General features: G+C 34.5%; 1 protein-coding gene across 1 annotated transcript in view; it reads left to right on the forward strand.

Moving 5' to 3' along the window:
* Window positions 1–7,091: 7,091 nt before the first annotated feature.
* mib1 (mind bomb 1) overlaps window positions 7,092–24,457 on the forward strand; it is a 337,434-nt gene continuing 320,068 nt past the window's right edge. Inside the window, exons 1-8 of the mRNA XM_012376794.2 lie at window positions 7,092–7,316; window positions 7,779–8,126; window positions 8,208–8,408; window positions 8,483–8,602; window positions 8,681–9,010; window positions 9,101–9,248; window positions 9,328–9,569; window positions 9,646–9,843. Of these exons, the coding sequence (XP_012232217.1) occupies window positions 7,215–7,316; window positions 7,779–8,126; window positions 8,208–8,408; window positions 8,483–8,602; window positions 8,681–9,010; window positions 9,101–9,248; window positions 9,328–9,569; window positions 9,646–9,843 (1,689 nt within the window). The 5' untranslated portion in view covers window positions 7,092–7,214. The remainder of the gene's footprint in view (window positions 7,317–7,778; window positions 8,127–8,207; window positions 8,409–8,482; window positions 8,603–8,680; window positions 9,011–9,100; window positions 9,249–9,327; window positions 9,570–9,645; window positions 9,844–24,457) is intronic.

Consider the following 24,457-nt stretch of genomic DNA (forward strand, 5'->3'; position numbering starts at 1 on the left):
TTTTTATTAACCAGGGCTCTTTTACCGTCCCGGAAAATGGATGTGGCCATGTAGTTCCAGGCAGGCTGTAAAATGGATGTACGCGCCGCTAGTGTACGGCCTAGAAAAAGCACATTATATTTATGAATATTAAAAAACTATTTTGTTCATATATTTTCGATTTTGAGACATATCCAGCCATTGGTACATTTAGCTCATTACAATTTTTCTTAATATATTATCCTGTATTCCATCGAAATAATATACAAGATAATACAAAATAAAAATAATATGTCAATATGTCAATAATATGCCAATAAAATCATTTAAACGTTTAAAAGTTTTATGAATAATGGAAAAAACTTTTTAAAAAGACTAGTTGAAAAGAGCTGAACAATACAATTTTTTATTTATAATCGAAAGTATCTTTTATAATTCAAAAAGTAGTAATATTTTATTAGTGAAATTTATTAATCTAAACATTTAAACGTCTAAACGTTCAAACTTTTTCATAATTTACGCAAGAAACATCTTCCGTTTTTTGAAAGAGAATCTTGCTGTTTACCCACCCGAAGTCTTATATCATTATCTTTGTCATCAATAAACTACAAACTAACTGCCAAAGCAGAAGTTCCAAAATTTATTGACAGCAAAGAATTAAAAAAAAAAAAAAAAAATAAATAAAATATTTAAAAACCCTATCTATCCGAAAACTCTAATGGAAAATCCTACCTAAGAGAAATTCTACCTAACAGAAAAGCTTACCTAATAAAAAATTCTATACCGAGGAGTTCGTAAAAAACCTTAAATCGATAAGGTTTAATAAGATTGAACGAGTTTTTCGCGGAATCATTTGAAAGTTTCTCGCGGAACCGTTTGGGAATTTTTCAAGATGCTAGCGCAGAGCTCAGCTCAGTTTCCGCTAGGCGCGTCTGAAATTTATGTTGATAGTCAACCATTAATCAATAGTTGATCGTATCAACGTTATTTCGAGATTCGTGCTCGACCATCATCGATAGGACCACGAATAACGAATTTCCGTGCTCAACCATGGGATCAATTAAGCCATAGGACCACGGATGCATGGATAAGCTAGGAAAGATTGCGAGGAAATTGGCGTATAGCAAAAAATCATACATATATATTTAGTAATGGTTAACTGTAATTGCGTTATTTATTAAATAAATCATTTCAAATATGATGTCAATTCTTAAATTATATGTTTTTGCAAAACATATGCTATTTATTTTTAATTTATACTCATTTGCAATAAATGTATATGAATTTTGAATTTCTTTGACTTGCTTTTCTACGCCAATTTGAACAAAATTTAACCCTGGATATAAAAATGCAAATCACTTACCGTGTTGAAGGAAAAGGAAGAAGGGAACAAATTTGTTGTCATTCATTTTCTTATATAAAAATATATATAGCAAAATATATAAATAAAAAAAATAAAAATAAAATTTTATTTAAGATTATTATTATATTATTTTTCTCTCTTTTTGTTATTTCCTCATACATAAAAAAATATGAAAAAAATAAATATACGAATAAAATTCAATATTATAAAAATAAATATTATAGAAAAAAATTATATAAAAAAAATTATATAAAAAAAATTAAATAGTATATAAAAATTAAATATGATTCAAGTTAATCAAAATATATTGAAATATTCGAAGAGTTTGTAGCAATTTTTATGACAAAATTAAAAGCAATTATTATATGTTTAGGTCCATTTTTATTCAACAATGTATGTATCGTTGTTTTCGGCAACTTTGAGTCATCTCTAACAACAGAGCATACATTAGTGAATAAAAATCGACATATAAACATATAACGATTGTTTTTAATTTTGTCCTAAAAAAGATCTACAAACTTTACGACTTATTAACCCAATATATTCGAGTCTGATCTATAAATAAATAAATTAAAAAAAGTACATACGTGTAATATGAATATCATGAAAAATTATAAATAAAAACTTAAATAAATCTTGTGTAAAATTAGTACTTTATTGTACATTATTATAAAAGAATTTAAATATGCAATAAACTAGAAAATTTCATGAATTAAAGATAAATGTTTAATCTATTATACAAATAAATAAAAATATATGTATCATATTAAAATTAATATTTTTTCATGGTCTTCATATTAAAAATTGGCGTACGTACAGCCTTCTTGGCGTGCAATGTACGTTTTAATTTATAATTTTGTATGTGCATCATAACGTGCACATATTCCAGGGTTAAATTACGAGCAACCAATTCCTAGCCTCTCCATTTTAAAATAATGGATCAAAGAAATAGTTTTATTTCTTATAATTTTATGTAAAATATTCTTATATATGATTATATTTTTAATATTCTGCTATCGTTTTACTTATTATAGACTTATTCATAATAAGCCTTTGAATTTTAACACACTAACAATATTAATTCAAAAGACTATTAGGCCAATACAAGTTGTCCGTGTTCAAATTTATATGTTGAATAATATGAATAATAATATGAATAATATGAAAAATTAACGGCAAAGTCTGCAAAATGTCTTAAAAGTATATTTATTGTACCATTGTTCGATCCACTATTTTAATAAGACAAATTGGACTGACTCACCGGTCGATGCGCAGCAGCGGAGTTGTTGTTCTGTTGATCTGCAAAGCTGATCTGTAACACAGAAAAGTAAATCGGTTAAAGCTGCATTCAAAATGATTAATATTTGTAAAATAATAATTGTGCACATTCAACTTTTTAACTTATTTATTTAAGCAAATATTTAATAAAAAATTTATTGAAAAAAAGGTTAATTATATCAAAAATTTCTAATAATTAAATATAAATATTAAACATTACAAATATTTCATTAAATATTTCTAATATTTTGTGCGCATTTTGCAAATAATAAATAACAAATAATTACTTACTTTAAAGTTGCTCCACCGGCGCCCGATGCTCCTCCTGAGCCTCCTCCTTCTCTCAGTGGTCCTTCGAAGCACTCACATTGAATCTCACGCGTTCGCGGCGCATGCATTGCTCGCATGCGTACCTGAATACGAAAATCGCGCGATACTTAAAACGGCACTCCCGACATCACAGGCGAATCGAACCGAATTGTCCAAGCTGTGACGTTACGCGCGAATTCCGTCCGCGTTTCAGACGACCACATTTACCAATTGGGGCACGATTCTCTCAAAACAGAAGGCAAAGATAAGCTCGAAGAAGATGAGGTGATTAGTCATCCAATCAACCGACTAGATACAAGACATCTGAAAAGCAATCGGTAGCGTTTGACTAACTCCGGTAGCCGTCCTCGACTACCTTCGACAGTCCGGCTATCTGTACAACTAGCGCGCTGCACGTAGAACCGAAGATTGCCCTGCCGTAGTCGAGATTTTATGATTGAAACCGACCTTTCCCTCCCCCGAGCCAAGCCTAAAGTCAAAAAAAATCGTGTCCCAATATTTGTCATACAGCAAAAATGCGTTCATCTATAGATTCGCTATAACTCTCGGCATTAACGGCACTTCCGACGCGCATTTTGTTATACTATACGACGGAACGAATATATTTTGTAGCACCGATTACGCGCACAAAGTTGATCTGTAAAATAAAAAAATAAATGCAGATTAGTGTTTAAAATAATTAATATTTATAAAATAATTACTGCGCACATTAAACTTTATATTCGTTTATTTATGCACACATCTAAACAAAGAATTAAAATTTTCAAAAATATATTTTTTGAATAAAGAAAAAAGTTTAATTAGTTGAAATAATAACATGTAAAAAATTTCTAAAAATGGTGAATATTAATTTACTATTATAAATATTTTATATCCGCTACATTATATAATATTTTATATGCAATATTTTGCGAATAACAAATAGATGAATATTCACTTTGACTTGCTTTTCTACGCTAGTTTGAACAAAATTTAACCCTGGATATAAAAATGTGAAGCATTTATCATGTTGAAGAAAAAGGAAGAAGGGAACAAATTTATTTTTATTTCTTTCTCATATAAAAGTATATATAGAAAAATATATAAATAAAAAAATAAAAATAAAATTTTATCCAAGATTATTATTATATTATTTTTCTCTCTTTTTGTTATATATTTTCTCATACATAAAAAAATATGAAAACAATTTAAATAAATATATGAATCAAGTTAATCAAAATATATTGAAAGATATTCGAAGAGTTCGTAGCAATTTTTATGACAACTTAATTAAAAGCAATTTTTATATGTTTAAGTCCATTTTTATTCAACAATGTATGTATCGTTGTTTTCGGCAACTTTGAGTCATCTCTAACAACAGAGCATACATTAGTAAATAAAAATCGACATATAAACATATAACAATTGTTTTTAATTTTGTCCTAAAAAAGATCTACAAACTTTACGACTTACCAAACCAATATATAATATCTTAGTTTGATTTATGAATAAATAAATAAAAAAAAGTACATACATGGAATATGAGTACCATAAAAAATTAGAAATAAAAATTTAAATAAAATCTTGTGTAGAATTAATACTTTATTGTACATTACTATAAAATTTATTATATAAATTAATTATATAATATTATTAAATAATATTAAATTAATATTATATAAATCTGTTATACAAATAAATAATAATATATGTATCATATTAAAATTAATATTTTTTCATGATCTTCATATTAAAATTTGGCGATAAAATACGTATAGCTTTCTTGCCGTGCAATGTACGCTTTAATTTATAATTTTGCATGTGCATCATAACGTGCACATATTCCAGGATTAAATTATGAGCAACTAATCTAAGTCCTAACCTCATCATTTTAAAATAATGGATCGAAGAAATAGTTTTATTTTTTATAAATTTATATAAAATATTCTTATATGTAATTATATTTTTAATATTCTGCTATCGTTCTACTTATTATTGACTAAGTTTTTACATACTAACGATATTGCTTTAAAGGACTATTAGGCCGATGCAACTTGTCCGTGTTCAAATTTATATGTTGAATAATATGAATAATATGTATTTCTTTTACATAAAAACAAATGTTTCGCATACAATATTTCGCACACCTATTTTTTCCCTATCTCAACAAAAACTTCAACAAATGACACACAGGTAAATAACATTTAAGACATTGTTAATTACAAGTTGCCGGCAATAAGACAACAGACAAACGCAAACACACGACATTTAAAAAAAAAAAAAAATTATTTTACATTTTAAACATTGATTGTTACATAAATGTACCCTGACATTACTTGAACGAAACATAGAATAATAAGTATGCGAGATATTATATACATAATAAAAATTTAGACGGAAACTTTAAATACTGAGAATTTTACATAAAAATGCAACAATTTGCGGCCTAATAGCCCTTCAAATCAATATTCTTAATGTAATTAAAATAAAAAAAATTTAATTTAAATAAATCAAAATAAAGCACACTTTGCTCTTTTTTGATGTACAACGCATTTTACAAACTATATCTTTTTTTAAATGATTTTTTAATGATTTTTATAATTATAATTTAATATAACATATATTTTTTATAAATATATATAATAAATGTGATGACACAAACAAATTTAATTTAAATCAATTAAAAGAAATAAGTACTTTGTTGTTTTAATAATAAATGCATATACAACCCAAAATATTTAAAAAAAATACGTGAGAATGAAATTGATATAATTACCATAAAGTAATAAAAATTATACGAAGTCTATAAAATGTCTCGAAAATATTTTTACGCTATTGTTCGATCCATTATCTTAATAATAAAAAAGACAAATTGGACTCACCGATCGATGCGCAGCAGCGGAGTTGTCGTTCTGTTGATCTGTAAAGCTGATCTGTAACACAGAAAATTAAATTGATTATAGAGCTGCATTCAAAATAATTAATATTTGTAAAATAATAATTGCGCACATTCAACTTTTTAACTAATTTATCTAAGCAAATATCTAATTAAATATTTATTTAAAAAAGGTTAATTATTTGGAATAATAATATATATATATTAAAAATTTTTAATAATTAAATATGAATATTAAACATTACAAATATTTCATTGCATATTTCTAATATTTTGTGCACAACATTTTGCAAATAATTAATAACAAATAATAACTTACTCTAAAGTTGCTCCGCCGGCGCCTGATGCTCCTCCCGAGCCTCCTCCTCCTCTCAGTGGTCTTCAAAGTATTCACACGCAATCGCGACGCGAAATACGAAAATCGCACGGCACTTTAAACGGCATTCCGCGTTCTATATTATTGCGAAATTACGGCGGAACGATGTTACAATAATATATTTTAGCGATATTTTAGCCGACACTCCCGATGCGTATTTTGTCATGTTAGGACAAAAGTAAAACTCGTATATCGTTCGCACGGAATACGCGTTCGACACCCCACCGCGTACGCAACAGGTAACAATTGGGAAAGGGAGGAAGGTGGAAAATTGTAAGGAGTAATAAGAATTGAAGTAGGGGGGATAACACGCCGATACGCTAAACGGTCTGTCTCGTTCAAATGCCGCCGTGCGAATAATAAAATCCAGCTCAAGCTCAAGGATAAGGTCAAATTGGAAAAAGTACTATTTGGAAGGAGCAGGGAAAGGAATGTATACATGCCGATCAGTATGTGTAAGAGAGAAAGTGTGAGAGTGAGGAAGAGAGGATATAAAGTACGTAGGTCACAGAGCGAACGTAAACAACCCCATCGAACCCCCCCCCCCCTCCCCATGCCGTGAATCAGCGTCGAAATTCCTAATATGATATACCATATTTATATATATTATATACTTAAATATAACAAATGTAAATAATAATAATATTGATAATGTTGTTATTACTCTTTGATTTTTTAAATGTTTCTTTATTTTTCTCTAATGTATGTATCACCAGAAAGAAACCTGAGAGGGGCCTCGCTGCCGTTTTTCGTAAGACGCTTTTTCTAGGCGTACACTAGCGGCGCGTACATCCACCTCTCACAGGTTTCTCTCTGGTAATAAATATTATAAATCTAGTGTTATCAACTCACGGTAAAATTCTGTAAAAGGTTATGTTCCTAGGACTATGTTGGCAACGCGTGTTTTGACGCATTGTCAAAGTGGTGTTATTTTTCGGAGTTCGTGCTAAGTGAGGGTATCGTGTTCTTCGATTTTCGAGCGAAATACGTGAAAGAATTATTGTCAACGAGCGATGGAAGCCGGTGCGAGTACGGGTACTCGTACGACGCGTTTTATGATGGAAGGCGTTGGTGCCCGAGTCATTCGTGGGCCGGAATGGAAGTGGGGAAAACAGGTTAGAATGAGAGGTTAACTACAGTAAATGTAATTTTTTCAAAATAATACGATGCTTATTGTTCATAAAATTACTCGTAATATATATTTTTATATCTCCTGTTTGCTGCAACAGCAATTTGAAAATTTTTGTAAGAAAATTGCGCCTGAAAAAAGGCAATCTATTTTGCTGTAAGGTTATTCGATGTTTATTTTATATGGTATTTTTTATTTAATTAAATCATATAAATGTATCATGCATTTATTTAAATTAATATTAGATTTTGCAGTATTTTTTATGTAAAGTATTTGTGCTTTTCAAAATAATGATAGTTGTATGCAATAGTATGAATAATACATGTTTTAAATCACATATATTTAACAGCATAGCCATATTGCCAACAAGTTTCATTATATTAGCAATAGTAATGTAAGCAGTAGACAGTATTTTAATTATTTTTTCTTAATTGTGTGTATTTAAAAGGATGGCGGAGAAGGTCATGTGGGTACTGTCAGAAACTTTGAATCACCAGAAGAGGTTGTAGTTGTGTGGGATAATGGTACAGCAGCTAATTATCGATGCTCTGGAGCCTTTGATTTACGTATACTAGATTCTGCACCAACTGGAGTAAAACATGACGGGACAATGTGTGATACCTGTCGTCAACAACCTATTTTCGGAATAAGATGGAAGTGTGCTGAATGTGGCAATTATGATCTGTGTTCTATTTGTTATCATGGGGATAAGCATCACTTGCGACATAGATTTTTTCGTATTGCTACACCAGGAAGTGAAAGAGTTTTGCTAGAGCCTCGACGGAAAAGCAAAAAGGTACGAATACTAACTTTCAATCTTGTTATTTGACAATTATTTGTTATATGTTATATTTTACTAATTAATATTATGATGTAGATTGCCATTCGTGGTATATTTCCTGGTGCAAGAGTCGTACGAGGTGTGGACTGGCAATGGGAAGATCAGGATGGTGGAAATGGTCGTCGGGGAAAAGTTAATGAGATACAAGACTGGTCTGCAGCTAGCCCACGTTCAGCGGCTTATGTTATTTGGGATAATGGTGCTAAAAATTTGTACAGAGTTGGTTTTGAAGGAATGGTTGGTATTATATCACTATTATTGTATTAATTGTATTCAAATAATTTGATATTAATGTGATTTTTTATATCTAGGCGGATTTAAAAGTAGTTAATGATGCAAAAGGGCAAACAGTATATAGAGATCATTTACCGTTATTGGGTGAGCAAGGTCCTGGTCGAACAGGACCTCATGGTTTGCAAATTGGTGATCAAGTGAGTAATTTATTTTTTATTTACGATATGTCTGAAAATGTTATACTCAATTTTAATTATTATTTTTTTTCTTGACAGGTCAATGTCGATTTGGAATTGGAAATTGTTCAGTCGTTACAACATGGGCATGGAGGTTGGACAGATGGCATGTTTGAATGCCTTGGCACCACAGGAACGGTTGTCGGTATTGACGAAGATCATGACATTGTTGTCTCTTATCCAAGCGGCAATCGATGGACTTTTAACCCCGCTGTACTTACTAAAGTTCAGATACCCGTTCCTGTTACTAGCTCAAGTTCTGACAATCAGACATTTGCTGTTGGGGATTTAGTGCAAATATGTAATGATATAGAAAAAATTAAATTACTCCAACGTGGTCATGGAGAATGGGCTGAGGCAATGGCTCCGGTAAAATACTTTTTAAAATACTTTTAAATAATGGAAAGATAAAATTTAATGTCTTTATGTTATATTCAATTTTGTGTGATTCTTTTCCAGACTTTGGGAAAAATAGGTAGAGTGCAACAAATATATCATGATGGAGACTTAAAAGTAGAAGTTTGTAGTACATCATGGACATATAATCCACAAGCTGTTACAAAGGTTGCTAGCAGCGACGGTAGTGTCCCGGGAAATAGTAGTGGTGGTAAGTGTATGATAAACTAAATCAATTCATCATTTCATTGGCCATGCTCTTATGATTCAACAAATATATTATTTTTCAGAACGATTATCAGCTTTACTGAAAAAATTATTTGAGACCCATGTTTCGGGTGATGTTAACGAAGAATTAGTGAAAACAGCAGCAAATGGTGATGCCACTAAATGTGAAGAATGTTTGAAACGACCGGAAGCCGATGTTAACGGTGTATTTGCCGGTCACACCGCTTTGCAAGCTGCGAGTCAAAATGGGCATTTAGAAGTTATTAAAATCCTTCTCCGATATAAAGCGGACGTAGAAATAGAAGTAAATATTTTTTATAGGCGAACGAAAATGTATACTGGACTGCATTTACTTATATTTTTGTATTTTTGCAAAACAGGATAAAGACGGTGATAGAGCCGTACACCATGCTGCCTTTGGAGATGAGCCAGGAGTCATGGCACTTCTCGCTGGTGCCGGTGCCGATTTAAACGCTCGAAATAAAAGACGTCAGACGGCTCTTCATATCGCGGTTAATAAAGGACACGCTGGTGTTGTGCGAACGTTGTTGGAATTGGGATGCCATCCAAGTCTACAGGTAAGCAATTTACAATTGCATATTTATACTAACATTCTCAGTGTTCGTTTTCAGAATCTTACATGGTTATTAAATATTTGTCCATATATTATCCAAGTTGAAAACACATGCATACATATGGCAATACTGGGTAATATTAAAAATACTTTATATATGCAATAAAAAGTGTCTTGAAACACTGCATATAGTGGCGTGTTATTTCGCTTAAATAGCAAACTTTAGGCAACTGCAATATCTAATAGCAATTATCGAGTAAAAATATAGAATTTTAATATGGTTAGTTAGATATTGATAGATATTACCTGAAAGACTGTTTTAACACGTCACACGTAGTAGTAGACGTTTTATTAAAAATTATGATAATGAAATGAGGAGGTATCAACTTTAGTATATACAGATTAAACAGTAGTTCTGTTTACACAGTTACAAAGTAAATCAACGACTTAGAAAACCACGGGTTTATTGTAGGAGATTGTGCAGGAATGAAATCTCGTGAAATATAACCATAGGCGGAGGTTTCGGTGGTGAGCCGCAGGGGAGGATAAATAGAAGTGGGTGGGGGTTGTTTATTTTATTCTTGAACTGTCTGAACATGATATATTTGTGGTATTCCACCCTCCAATGATTTATACTGGTCTGGAACTACGTAAACGAACACCTCCTGCTACTACCTCTTTTCCTCTCTCTTTCAACATCACGCTTCGTTTTCCTTCTCTCATTCCATTTCCGACATTGCACGGCTCTTTTCTGAGCATATAACCTGATAGTACGACGGCTAAGTCCGTTTAATCCACACACACACACACACACGCACACACACAGGCAGTTAACTTTTCTATTTCAATAAATCTGTTGAAGTCTTATATATTTCACTAAGAAATTCTCTCACAAACTTTCCTTAAAATTTTTTAAGCTGCACGTTCTTTGTTGAATTAAAAGAAAATGAAACGAGAGAAAAATATTACACAATTATTTTTTCAATGAATATATATTATATACTTGCGAGTTTGTATATAATGCATATATAGTGCTATTTAAAATATTTATTTTTTTCTCTCTCGTCTTCTCATTCTCACGCGGTAGCGCTTTTTATAAAATCAGAGATATAACGCGACTTAGTTGTAATAAAGAAAATAAATTTAAATTTGAGGCGCAAAGGAGAAAGAAAGAGAGAGAAACGTAATAAGGATGAAAAGAAAAGGAGAGATGGAGGATACGAAGCGGTGGATGAAAGAAAGAAGAGTGGATGGTGTTGAAGAAGGAGGGAGATTCCAATCAAGATATATCGGCATATATATTACCCTCCTTGCCTCGATATTTGAGAGCGGAGGCTGCAGGGTTAGCAAGCTATAACTACACGCAGCTGTATTTTATTATTGATAGCCTCAGGGATGCTTGTGAATTTTCCTCGCATTAAATGGTCAACCGTGCGGACATTCTCTGATACCGCAAATGTCTAAAGCATTGACGTAACGACTTTTTTTTTATTCGCGATCAAACTATGTCTGATTTATTCTCTTTTATTTTATACTTTCCGCTTTTTATAAATGTTTTATACACACATTTCAAATATAACATATTTCTCTTTCGTAATTTTACATCGACTATTTCTCGTAGCTCTTTAGCACCGGTGTAGTATCCGTGTACGAGTGCCGTGTACGCAAATGTGAATTAGTGTTAATTCACCTTTGTTACACGGGTATCTCCTCATTTGCAGGAGACTTAATTAATTCAGTTATCTGCCTCGAGGAAGCCTCGAATTCCACCTGCGTTACGAGTGTCGCGGGATTGTGTTTGAGAATACGTGTTGCGCATAATCAAGACGCGCTGTGTATATTTGGTGCTCTAGCAATGGGGTATAACACTGCGGATCCCTATTTCCCTTCGAAACAATTCGAACCTGAAGACAACTAGAAACGTTTTCGACGACAAACAACATTTGCGTGTCTGGCATGCATTGCTATTTTTGTTCCTCAAATTCTTTTAAAACACTAAAAAAAGATCTTGAATTTTTTGTGCAACTTTTTTATTTCATAATTTCTGAACGAAACGAGTTTTTGAAAAGAACTAGTTGTCAAAGATGTAGGAATTTGTTGTAGAAGTGCATATAAGTAATTACAGTAAGTTATTGCAAGAGCTTTTTCTTCTCATATCGCCCGCCAACGGCTTAGAGAAGTAATTAAGAAAGTTAGGCAATACCCTTCTCATTTTCATAATCACCGCACAAAATGGTATAAATTAACAGTAAACGTAAATCAACGATGTTTTTACGCGATGCAGGGCGTATTGCGACCGTCGTGAAATAGCGTTCATATATTTTATCAGGGGTCATAAGATTTACGAAAATATGCTTGTTTCGTGAATCTCGTTTCTATAAATATTAATTAAAACTATCCGAGATTTAATTGATTCTCTGTGACTTTTTACGGAAAAACGAGGAAGAGATGCGGAATCAGTTGAAGCTCAATTAACTTTATTAATTGAAAAGAGAAGTTTATTAAAACAGAAGTTATTCTATTTTTTAAATGGAAGTTATACTGCATTTTTATACGCTTTAGGAGCGGATAAATTATTATTTGCTTTGATTCATGTAATAGGAATGAAAATTACTATCTTATGGTTTTATAACTTAATTTAAATTAAAATAAATCGCTCGCGGTCAAATAATATACATTATGCATTTAATATTTTATTTTCTCGTTAACGCATTGTATCGTGATAATTGGAACTACAGCAGTTCACGATAATTAAATATAATACAAATTGTTTAATATTTAAACATTCAAAGAGTTACACTTTTCAATTCTTTAAATCTTATGCTTCAGATTATTTCCAGCATTGACGAGAAAAAAATTATACAATAAATAATTCGCTTACCAGCTGTTTTATCCATTTGCTACACGCTGCTATTCAATTGATGCCAATATCCGTGTTCTCCGAAATTTCTCCGTGAAAGAGATTTACTCACACGAATAAATCGCGAATCACCAAAAACACAATCGATTGTGATCATGCGCGCAAATTATATGATACGCCGTTTAATGTTACACTATAAACGCGTACTATCGTTACACACTTTTATGTATTCACTTTCGACGCGAAAAGAACGCGAAAAATGCGATAAATGCTGCCAATTTTCTAACCGACATGAATAAACTGCCAGCGATATTTCGGTTTTAATATTCGTGACGCGATCATCACGGCCGCTTCGCCAATCGTTGAGTAATTACTAATTATTAATTATTATATTATTATATTAACGAAAGAAGAGATGGGTTATGATCACCCGATATTCTATTTGATGCTGTTCACTCATCTGACTAATGAAAGGCTAAAAAAGCGCTATGTGCTCTCAAAATCAATTTATCAGCGCGAGGGTACGCAATATAAATATATTTTTTTCTATGAGGAAATTAGAAACAGTTGTGCGCTTTTTGAAATTGAAATTATGCGGTTTATACCTAACCTAACCTTAAATTTTTATTGTAAATTTTTAAATTAAACCTAAATTTTTGTCGTAATTATATTATTCTTGTTATTTACAGAAAACTAAATATATATATATATATGTTCAGAAAAATCAAAACATTCGATATTAATTAGCAATTACCTTTCGATTGACGGAAGATTTCAATATTAAAATCGTAACCGACAAACATATCACTATATCGTATCGAATACTTGTAAACAGTTGGTAGGCTTTTTCATTGCCTTTACTATGTTGGTTATACAACTATACAAATTTGAGTTTAGAGTTTTTATATCAATTATAAATAGATAAATTTTAGGCGTGCAGAGAAAAAATATAGGAGGATTGTCATGCATTTACAGCAAAGATAATTGTCTTGTGAATAATAATGACAATTCAATCAATTCATGGACAAATAGATACACGATTTCTATTACGATTTCTATTGGTCGGATTCTGAATAGTGACAAATTTCTAACGAATGAAAACATCTTTAATGTAACCCCGAGTGTCACCGCTAGTTGTCGTTAGTTGTTATTGCTATACCTGTGCTATACGGATCGTCGTTTGTGTTGATCGTAATTTGTTGTTAGTTATTTTTGATTGTCGTGTGTAAGTAGATTTTGATAATAGCGAAAAATTGATGTGCTTATGTTGGGGGTAAGAATATTGCGAAGATAATAATCAATAATTAATCAATGCGAACAGAAACTTTGCTGAGATTTGTTGCAACGAATGTTTTGGCGGTTTGATCTTTTTGGAGCAATCGCGTATTTCTGAATATTAGGTATATCGAGGAGAGGTAAATAGAGCGATCATTATGACTAATGCAAGGATAACTATTTCGCAAATGACAATGATCAATATTTAATCAATTTATGTATAAATAAATACTATCGGCGGACGCTTGGTTCTGAATTTAGCAACAAACTGAATTTCGGCGATTAGCGTTAGAACTTCTGTAGTGCCGTTGCGCGTCTCTGCCAATCGTCGATTGGCTTCCATTTTGTACAGTTGAATTTCTTATGGCAAGAAAAAATATCGGAAGATTGTGATTATCTCGTCGAGAGTATCTCAGTAATAATATGTCAATGTGTCGATGCGCGAATCGCAGCAAAGATTTCGTCGAGTTTCTTTGATGGGCTGTTGACAATTTAATCGGATTTAACGTTTAGAGTTAACCTCGTCATGTATTTCGTACAATTTTGAGTATTGAGAAAAAGTATCGGCCGCTTACGTTGCGTCGCATTTTAGCATGAGTACCATGAGTGATAATGAATAATGTGACACACTATACAGATCGCTGTGTATAATCATCGGGAGTGTTGAGTAAAAGTATCTCAAACGATTTCCGCGAATGTAAGGATGTGATAAATGAACACAGTCTACGCGTTTTTAATAGTCACAAATATCGCATACATATCAGGAGCTTCGAATAAAAGTATCGAGTATTTTAAAATTTTTAATATCGCGAGTGCTGTGAATAATAATGATTAATCATCGATGGAAAATTGAAGCTCTGAACAGGTGACAGAATATACGATGAAAAGAAAGCAGACGACGACCGGTGAGTGTCTATGAAATAATCGTTTATATATCAAATTTAGATTATTTTTTAAACGATTTTGTAGAACAATTTGATTATATGTTTAATAATAATAACCTCGTTTCTTGATAAATGCAGTACTAAGAAATATTTATTAATAACATGATTACAAAGTTATTTTAAAAATACATGAAATGTATTTTAAAAGAAACGGCTGAAATAGGAATAAAACAAGCGTACATTGACAAGTTAAATTTTCTATCGTAATAAAAATGCATAGAATTTATTTTTACTTATAAAATATAGATTGGAGAAAATAGAATAATTATTATTGAATGCATATCACTAACATAAGTGTGGCCAATTTGACCCCAATCAATAGCAGTCAAGTAAACATTAATTGATCAACAACATTCATTGTGGGTACTTTATATAATCCGTTTATCAGTAACAAATTGAAATGCTATTAATATGATATCATTATTACTTGTTCAATCGTAATAGATTTTAGGTAATATTGCAATTATGGAAAATACAAATGCATAATTTTTATGTAAAGTCAAAAGTCGGGACTAAAAATTGTTGCAAGAAAATTGTCGAGAAAATGAAGAAAATAATATATAAAAAACAACTGATACATTAATTGAAAAAATATTTTATTCTACAATTTTTTAATCTTGATTTTCTTTATGATGATATTTAGATACGTATGTATTTTTCTGCTTGTAGATCTGATAATGCAAAAATTTATTCATTAAAATCGTATTTGAAGTAAAATATATATCTTAAGATTGATTAAGAATTTGCTCGGGCTGTATATATTTGTATGATTGCACTGTTTGCGGGCAGCGAGGAGTTTAATGAGAATTTGAAATATTTTTGTTATTAAAATTATAAATTTCTGCAGAAATTTATTTATTTGGTTTATTTTTATCGAATCTCTCGTAGCGATGAAAAGCGCGAAGCTATAATAATGCCATAATTCTTACTTGACGTTGTTGTAATTTTCTTTTCACGGTAACAGTAGGCGATTTTCTTGCGATCTTATTTTATCCCATCGCAGAAGTTTTTGAAAGGAAACTTTTTTTTTTCCCCTTACGTTACATCGTCGAGTGTACTTTTGCGAAGGAGTAAAATTTCAACGATCACGTACGTATGTACCAGACAAGAAAGACAGACTCCCGCGTTCGGCACGTGCGCGAAATTCCGACAAGTCGATCCGACAATACCGGCGGGAGCGGCGGAAGGGGACGGACGAGCGAGGGGAATTTTCGCGATCGCACTATCGTACTATCATCCTGTCTACTTCGTTGAAGGATCGGACTAATCGAAATACCGGACGTCTTTGGAGTTGCTACGTGTGTAGATGCTCTCCACGTGTGTGTGGCAATCTTTCGTTGTACCGTTAAAATCGAGCTAGTCATCCTTATGACTTCTGCTATTTATTTTTCCGTTTTTTATTTTCCATTTATTCTGTTCTTCCTTCTCAGTGTTGCGCAATTGAAAGGAAGATAATAATCGTACTGAAAATAATCTATTTGTAAATTTTTATAATAATAATAATAGTGGGAGCGTAGATTTTTTGCAACATTTTCATCGCGACAAGAAAGCAGCTATATTTCGCTGCGGGCTTGTTGGCGGATACATCGCACGAATTTCACTCAATGAGGATTAATCGTTTTGAAGAAACTGCACTGTCTCATGAGCCTGTGTAACTCAATCTTGTCTACATGACATTGCAGTCGAGACCACTCTATTTTACGAGCACGATCAGAGCACCGCGTCACATAATTGCGACCGATTGTGTTTGTTATGCTGTCGATGCCGTTGAATAAACAAATTGTTAGGCGATTTATGCTGCGTCAGTTGAAAGATACGAAGCGTAATTTGTGTGACTGAATATTATCGATAATAAAATGTCACAGCACTTTGACTGGTCATAGAAATGATTCGTTTCAGCATTCATATATATATATATATATATATATATATATACTGTCTTATCGAACAGTAGATAATTGCAGGATTCAATAGGGCGAATCTTCGATGGCGTTTCCCTCGATAGTCGCATTTGTGACAGAGAAGCACTTGCTGGGATAACGAGGCGCGTGGAATAAAGGGAGATACGTTCGGGTAGCTCTTTACTCTATCGTGCGAATAATACATTCAATCGAACGTGACAGTCTATGCGCCGATGCGATCGTCTTTTATAAGGAAAAGTGGTTCGTTTCGAAATAGGAATGCGCTCGGTAAGTAGGAGCAATGGGGAAGAGGGAGGGAGGGGGGAGGAATTGAAATCGAAGGATGGAGGAATGCCTATAGCGTCGCATGGCCTCTATTACAAATCCAATACCCATCTAGTCTAGCACACATCTTCTCCTCTCGCTCTCTGTCTTTCTTCCTCTTTTGGATCCATACCGACGTTACCGCCTATAGCCGCATCGTCTCACTACGACGCTGCTATAAAACATATTCGCTGACAGCGACAATATTCCCCTCGGAGCTGCAGACTCGACAGAAGGAACGCTCTCTCGATCCGCACATTCGCGCAGGAAAACGCCTATTCGCGCTAGAGTGATCACACCGACGTTTGATCGTACGGAAACATAATCCGGTGCTTGAACATTTTCCGCAACATTGTTTAGCATTACGTAAAATAATGGGGTTAGTTTATGCTAGTCTATTTTCCAATTTTTCCTCACTCGAATTTTAATAGATATTACGTTGACGCAATTTGTCTTCCATTCTCTTTTTCATTTTTCTATCTCGCTGCTTTTTCCATTATCATTATGGAACATTGTTTCCATGCTATTTTGTTGCAATATCCCTCTCCATTTTATTTTATTTATCCCGTAACAGATTATTTTTTTGTTATTGCGTTATATTCATTGTTACATATATTGTCAACCTGATCAACGTTATATAATAATTCTCATATTTGATGTCCTAGAGGATAAATATTCCATTTATATCTGTCGGTAAACAGGCTTTCTAACAGAAAGCCATTGGGACCGAAGCGAATCGTAGAAATTTCTTTTTCGGAGAATGTGATACATATATATTTCGACTTCTGTATAGCTGGCGCGCGTTATTCCCAGCATGCATTGCCATTCGCTTCCTTCCGGAATAGTAAACTAGCTCGTTGGTAGTCGAAAAATGCCCCGGTCCCAGGCCAATCCCTCAAGAAGAACGTGGACAGAGCGTTTTAAATAAATGCCTGAATAGATTCCTCGCGTAAACGGATTTAACACTTCGCTTTTACAGCGAAGTGTAGTAGCTACGCCCCGAGGTGTATTTCTGCATTCTGCATGCACTTTCGTGAGCGGAATCTCGAGTGTGATTGTAGTCCTTCGATAGCGAGGAGTTTATGCCGGTCGCAAAATGTATATGTGTGATTTGTTTTTCAGAATCGCGCATTCCATGTATTCTTTCAGATTATTCAACTTTTTACGAACGCGCATTAAGATATTATTCGCTGGGGAAACTTTGCAGACTGTGTAAATTTACTTCACGTACATCGCGCTGATGGCTAATTTACGTTAACATTTTTATTAAAAGTCGAGCTTGTATGCGTTCGATCGATATAGGAGAGCTGATAAGAGTTTGCGATTACATATACGCGTAGCGTGGTTGATGTCGAGTTTGTAACGTCAGTAGAAGAGGATCGTAAAGCCAGAAGCGTATTACGTTGTTAGTGAAGCGGGTAAAGTTAGAAGACTATTTTTACAGTTATACAGCTTGTTCTCTGTAATCCTAGACCGTAGGTTAATAGCATGGGCGCGCGAGATGGCTGGGGATGCAACGCAAAAGCATTTATTATGTTACATAATGCGTCGGATGTGCGGTGCATCTTTCTTTATAAATATTCAAATCTGTGTAAATATTCACATCTGTCTCATATCTGTGTCACTTTTACATTACGAACAAAGATAGAAAAAAAAAAGAGAAAAAATGATGAGCGAATTTTTTTATTAATCCGCAAGAGTATTCAGAGAATTCTTTTCCTCGATATTGCGTCGGAGAATTAAATTGTAGTGTATTTCTATCGGTATTGATGAGCAGATTAGATTGCACCGTCATTTTCTCGCCTCTGCGAAAAAATGTGTCGGGAAATGTTCGCTCGAGACCGCAATAACAATGCGACTCGCGTTGTTCAAAGCGACATTAAACTTGCCATGGCGATTAAGGGGCGGCTTTCTTTCTCTCCCTCTCTCTCTCTCTCTTTCTTTCGCTCTTTCTCTCTCTCTCTCTCTGGCGACAGCGGCAACACGGAGGGAACAAGAAACAGCAACAAACTCTTAGCTGCGCCGGTGCCTGCTGTACTCAAGTACTTAGGCGGAGAGTCCCTCCGTGGAATGGCGACCATGCAAGTGACGGGCTGCAGCACTCAACCTCCGAAACTTAAGCGTGTTTATGTTGGTCCTGTCTCGCCACTTGCGGCTCTCCGAGGGGTGATTCGGCAGCTGCCTCTCAAGGATTAGCACAGAGTCCTTCGAGGCATCGCTGTAATAAGATGCGAGTAGTTTTTTTTTTTTTTTCCATTAACAGTTTAGAATGACTCTCCGCTCTCTTTCGCTTTTATTCTTCTGCTGCGCGAAAGTCTAGATTTCTATTTCATCGCTATCTTATTACCAGCGGATTATTGTGTCGCCGGGAAAAAATTGATACAATTAAACGACACGGGATTAAATGTTCGGCAAGTCGATTTATTTACGGGCGAACGAGTAACGGGTGGCTGATTCCGGGTCGGTGAATAATTCCCGATTCTCCGGTTATGGGCCACGACAGTGGAGGAAGTTTCGTGTGGAACTTCTGATACAATGACAGTCGGTATTAACATTCGATATTCCGCAGTCGTAAACCTGCGGAAGGGTCTGCGGCTTCCCCTCCGTTACTTCTCCCGTTAACCTCTCTCTTCCTCGCTCATCCCCCCCCCACCCCTCTGCCCCTCGTCGTTCTCTCTTTTCCCCTCAGTTTGCTTAGGTATTTGTAAGCGTGTCTACGTGTTTGCGCGCGTTCGTATTTAGCGTTCGCGCTATTGCGTATTAACGTGGCTTGACGCGAACTCAACGAAGTCTAGAAAGTTAGCTCGTAAATTCCGCCTGATATTCGTACATGGGATGCGCCATAGTCTGCGTTATCGATGATACTAAATGAAGGCTTGTAACTTTGATAATAAAATTTCGCCCCACAGTCGCGTAACTCGCGTGAGCTAACGTGCGATCCGGAATTGCGCGCTTACACATGATAAAGATGAATATATGATATTATCGTTCCGTGTTGACGTCGACCGATCTTGCGACATGGAAAATTGCAAAAGACTGTACACTGGATATTTACAGTTTTTTTCGCAAAGAAATATCACGTTGACAAAAGCGAGTTCTACGTACATTCTATACAAACTTAATATTTGTAGTAGCTTTGGACTTCTGTTGCGCAAGAACCTTCGTATGTTGTTCTAAAAGGGATCGAGCCAGATTGCCTGAAATAACAATGGTATCGGAAGATAAAGTATTACCGCTCCAGTCTGCCGTTTCTATCTCTCTTCTCTTTCGTCTCTCTCTTTTTAACCCTTTCGTGCTATCGCTTGGGACTCATTCCGGAGCCTTCTAGACTTCGCGTTTACACGTGTTGAAAAATTAATGTCCTTTTCGCCGAGAGATTTTTTTCCGTTCCGTGATATTATTACATTTGATTTTATTTTTATTGATATTTCGGTTTAATAATTTATTCGTACGTGTTCGAAAGAGTGCATATATATATATATATATATATATAAAATATATATATATATATATATATATATATATATATATATATATATATATATATAGTTTTTTCATATCTCACAATTTATCGCATTTTTATGGATTTATCAAGTATAGGATTTATCAAATATAGATTATAAAAAAATATGCGGACATATTTAGTTGGAGCAATCAAACGTTGCAAAAGTTTGTTTCACGGTACTTTTATTTCTATCCAATCTGTCTTCGCTTGATTTTCCGGCACGACGTAACGTCATGGCAGGATTTATTCGCGTGTCAGACGTTAAATGTTTCATTGCGCATATCTTTAACGAGGTTCGGGCAATTTGAGCGTTTTACAGGGCCTTATGTTCGCCTTTTGAATTTCCTGGTAGAATTCGTGCAAGTAATCAAGTTTTATAGACACGAACATGATCTCGCTACCCGCTTCAGAACGAGGCGATTTTGTGAAAATAAAAAACGCATTCTCATATTTTCGTGTTGGACTTAAATCGCGTCTTTATTGCCGTATTATTATGTGGAAAATCTACTTGCTTAATTGAATAATAAAAATGATTTTATGGATTACGCTTACTTTATTCACAATAAAATTTAAGATTTTTTGTACCAGCATCAATGTTGAAAAATTATCTTAATATATTTTGATTTATGCACGCATCTACATGTATGACGCATAAAATAAATATGTGCGACATAAAAGACGAAAAGAGTTTATAAGGACTTTCGTTTAACATCAGGAAAGTTTATTTGCTTTTTATGTGCCTTTGAAGTCTCGTTTGGGTTTCAATGTGTCGCGTTACACGGTCAAGAATAACAAATGTGCCTCGGCACAAGTATACATTTTTATACATGCTGAAAAGATGAATATAACAACGTAAAATTGACAGTTATTGTAGATATTTCGTCCTCGATTTATCGGTTCTACAAATATTTAATATTTTTAAAAATTCTAATATCGTTGAAACAATTTTATTTTTAAATTACACTTTCGTGAACATCGAAAATGGAACACGTATGGACGACATCATGAAGAGTCTCCAGATTATAGTTTTGTTCTACTTTTTACAACGATCTTTTACCTTCTCTTGCTGCGTTTTGTCGTGATTTTTACAGCTCTCGTGAAAATATTTCATACACTAAATTCTCTGGATAATAATGCGCTCGTTTTTTGAAGTATTCTTACATTACAGCGGAATAAAAATTTATGCCGGATGAACTTTTGAAACTAACTTACAACTTTTAAATATCATTATGACGCATTGAAACTGCAAACGAATGAGATGTATTATTTCAAAGGAGATGACATAAAACTGCTATATAACTGTCGAGATATTACTTCACGATCGTTTCGCCACTTTGCAGCTTTCGCAGCTCTGATGCCTGCTAAACACTTAAGAAGTTTACGTAGACTAGTAACGTACGAAATAAGGTCTTGTTTGTCAAATTTGCGACTCACGTGCCTTGTAGTACGTGTTGTAATTTAATATCTTGCTCTGAAACGCCGTAGCCTTAATCGTATCCTACCATGCAGTTCCTTGATGAATTTATGCGATTGCGTTTTGATGATGTAAAATATCAAACGGAAATAATTTCATGTCGTAAAAACGCGTGACAATTTTTAAGCATACACGCCGTAATGTCCCGCTTTCGATTTTTATGCGCGTCATTTTTCTATGTATATCTTCGCATCGCGTCCGCAATTCGGCTTACCTTTCTCACTGAGAGCAGACAGCGTAGAAAATTTGGTGGAATACGCCAAAGCGAAATAGGAAACGCGCGTGGGTTTACGGAGGAATGAACATTCCGAAATACGCGTTAGATTATAGCGACGGCAAAAGTCATCGGAGTAAAAGCGAAATTTATCTCTCTATCTCTCTTGTTTGCTATAGCGGAACTTGGGGATTAAACTAACCCCGCCGGCTTCTTCCTACATCGACTTCGCGCCGCTCGCTCTCATCTCTGATCCGGCGTCGTCTATCCTTAATAGGCCATATTATCTCCTAGCCGGAAAGCTCGGGTAATTTTAAAAGTTCTCTCGTATCGGCCCCCAAGGTGAGGTGACGCCCCTGGCGCTTTCCCGGGGAACGACGGATAAATGTGTGGTGGGATCGAACGAGGGAATGTCACATTTTGTGTGCGAAGAAGAGTTTGTCTGGATTAGAGATATAAATTTTTCAAATAGTTTTCCGAAATAATTGATCCGCTGATTAATATTTGTTGTTGCAAGAGGATTCAGCGTGCGCGCTGGAGAACATAGATTAATCACGCGCGACATCCTATTTCGCTTCGCATTCCAAATTTTCTACGCTGTCTGCTTTCAGCGAGAAAGATGAGCCGCGTGGCGGACACGTTGCAGAATTATGTATACATCGAAAAATTACGCGCGCATTCCGAACATCAAATATATTTTGCGACGAAAATTTGCATAAAACGTGCGAGCGTTCGAAAAGTTTATAGCGTTTTAGACTTGTTGAATTCCCATCAGGGACGCGCAGATATACCCGAAATAAACTCTCGTCGAAATTCTCTTCGGCGAGCAATTATGTCCTATGCTCTAAAGTGCTGCCCCACGTGATACGTTAATGTTCCCTGGCCGGCAAGAAAGATTACCGTCCCATTTGTCTACATGATGTATCCCGCGCTGGCGATAGTCCTTCCTCGTCCCGGATCCACCGGGGGCTACTTCGCAAAAAGCGATAGTGGAGATTCGCACGCGTCGTACAAAGGGAGAAACTGCATGTATATACGTTGCTACGTCTAGCGAGAAAGGGGGGAGGGGGATAGGTCAGGTCTGAAGAAGAAGAACAGACGGCCGGGACGTGAAAGAAGTAACATCCTAGGTAGCATCTAGATAGCACTTTTCCTCCTACGCAAATTTACAAACGAGTAGACGCATACAAACTAGAACATACGCGCAATGCAACGGGCCCGCTATTATTCCGCCGGAAACGTTTCTGCATTATAATGTTTGCGCCCTGTTTATTTTACCTTGTTTATGCTGCTGTAATCCTGAGAGGGGTTTCTGACTTTGTTTTACGCGACTGGTATTACTTCCTCTTCTTCGCATCTCTCTTTCGCGCTCTCCTTTTTCTCGACACCAATCTCTTTAATATTCTTCTACGTTATTCTCAATCCGAATTAGTTGTTCGTTATTATCTTTTGTTAATTCTTTTCGCAGAAGTGCCATTTCTTCCTATTGCGTTAATTTTTTTAATTTGTGAACACGCGGAACTGTACAAAAAGTTTTGAAAGTCTCGAATTGTTACATTATACACAATAATATATAGATAATAATTTCGAAGAGTTTTCGAAAAAAAATGTTGCGGAAGATAAAGAGCTATTTCCCTCTCTAAGCGTGCAAGATGTTCTTCCCGGTAAAAATTTAAAATTCTCGTTGATCCGTCGGGAAATTCCTTTCCTTCCCGCGGGATGCGTTGCTTCCTTCGTCGCGTCCATCGTCAACGAAATGAGAAAAGAGAAACATTTTGAAATGCATTGAACGTCACGTACGGGGACAAATGTTACGTTGTTAAGTCCGTTTCTGAGTTAACGTCCAGGGACACGAAACGTCGGCGAATCAACAGTTCTCTGTCATATTTTATCGGGATGAGATTTCGATTCATAAATTTTCCACATGATATGATATACATCGGGCGAGTCGCATTAAAAGCATACGGGCGATGCGCGTGATTTACAAAGGACACGTGCGGTGCATTTATTTTTATAAACGCGAAAGTGATAGCGCGATGATTTTTGCTTTTCCAAACGCATCGTCGCAATAATTCAATGACGCGGAGTACGGACGTGTATCTAGTGCGCCATTAGTTCACG

This window comes from Linepithema humile, chromosome 8 (genome assembly GCF_040581485.1).
Source record: "Linepithema humile isolate Giens D197 chromosome 8, Lhum_UNIL_v1.0, whole genome shotgun sequence".
Lineage (NCBI taxonomy): Eukaryota > Metazoa > Arthropoda > Insecta > Hymenoptera > Formicidae > Linepithema > Linepithema humile.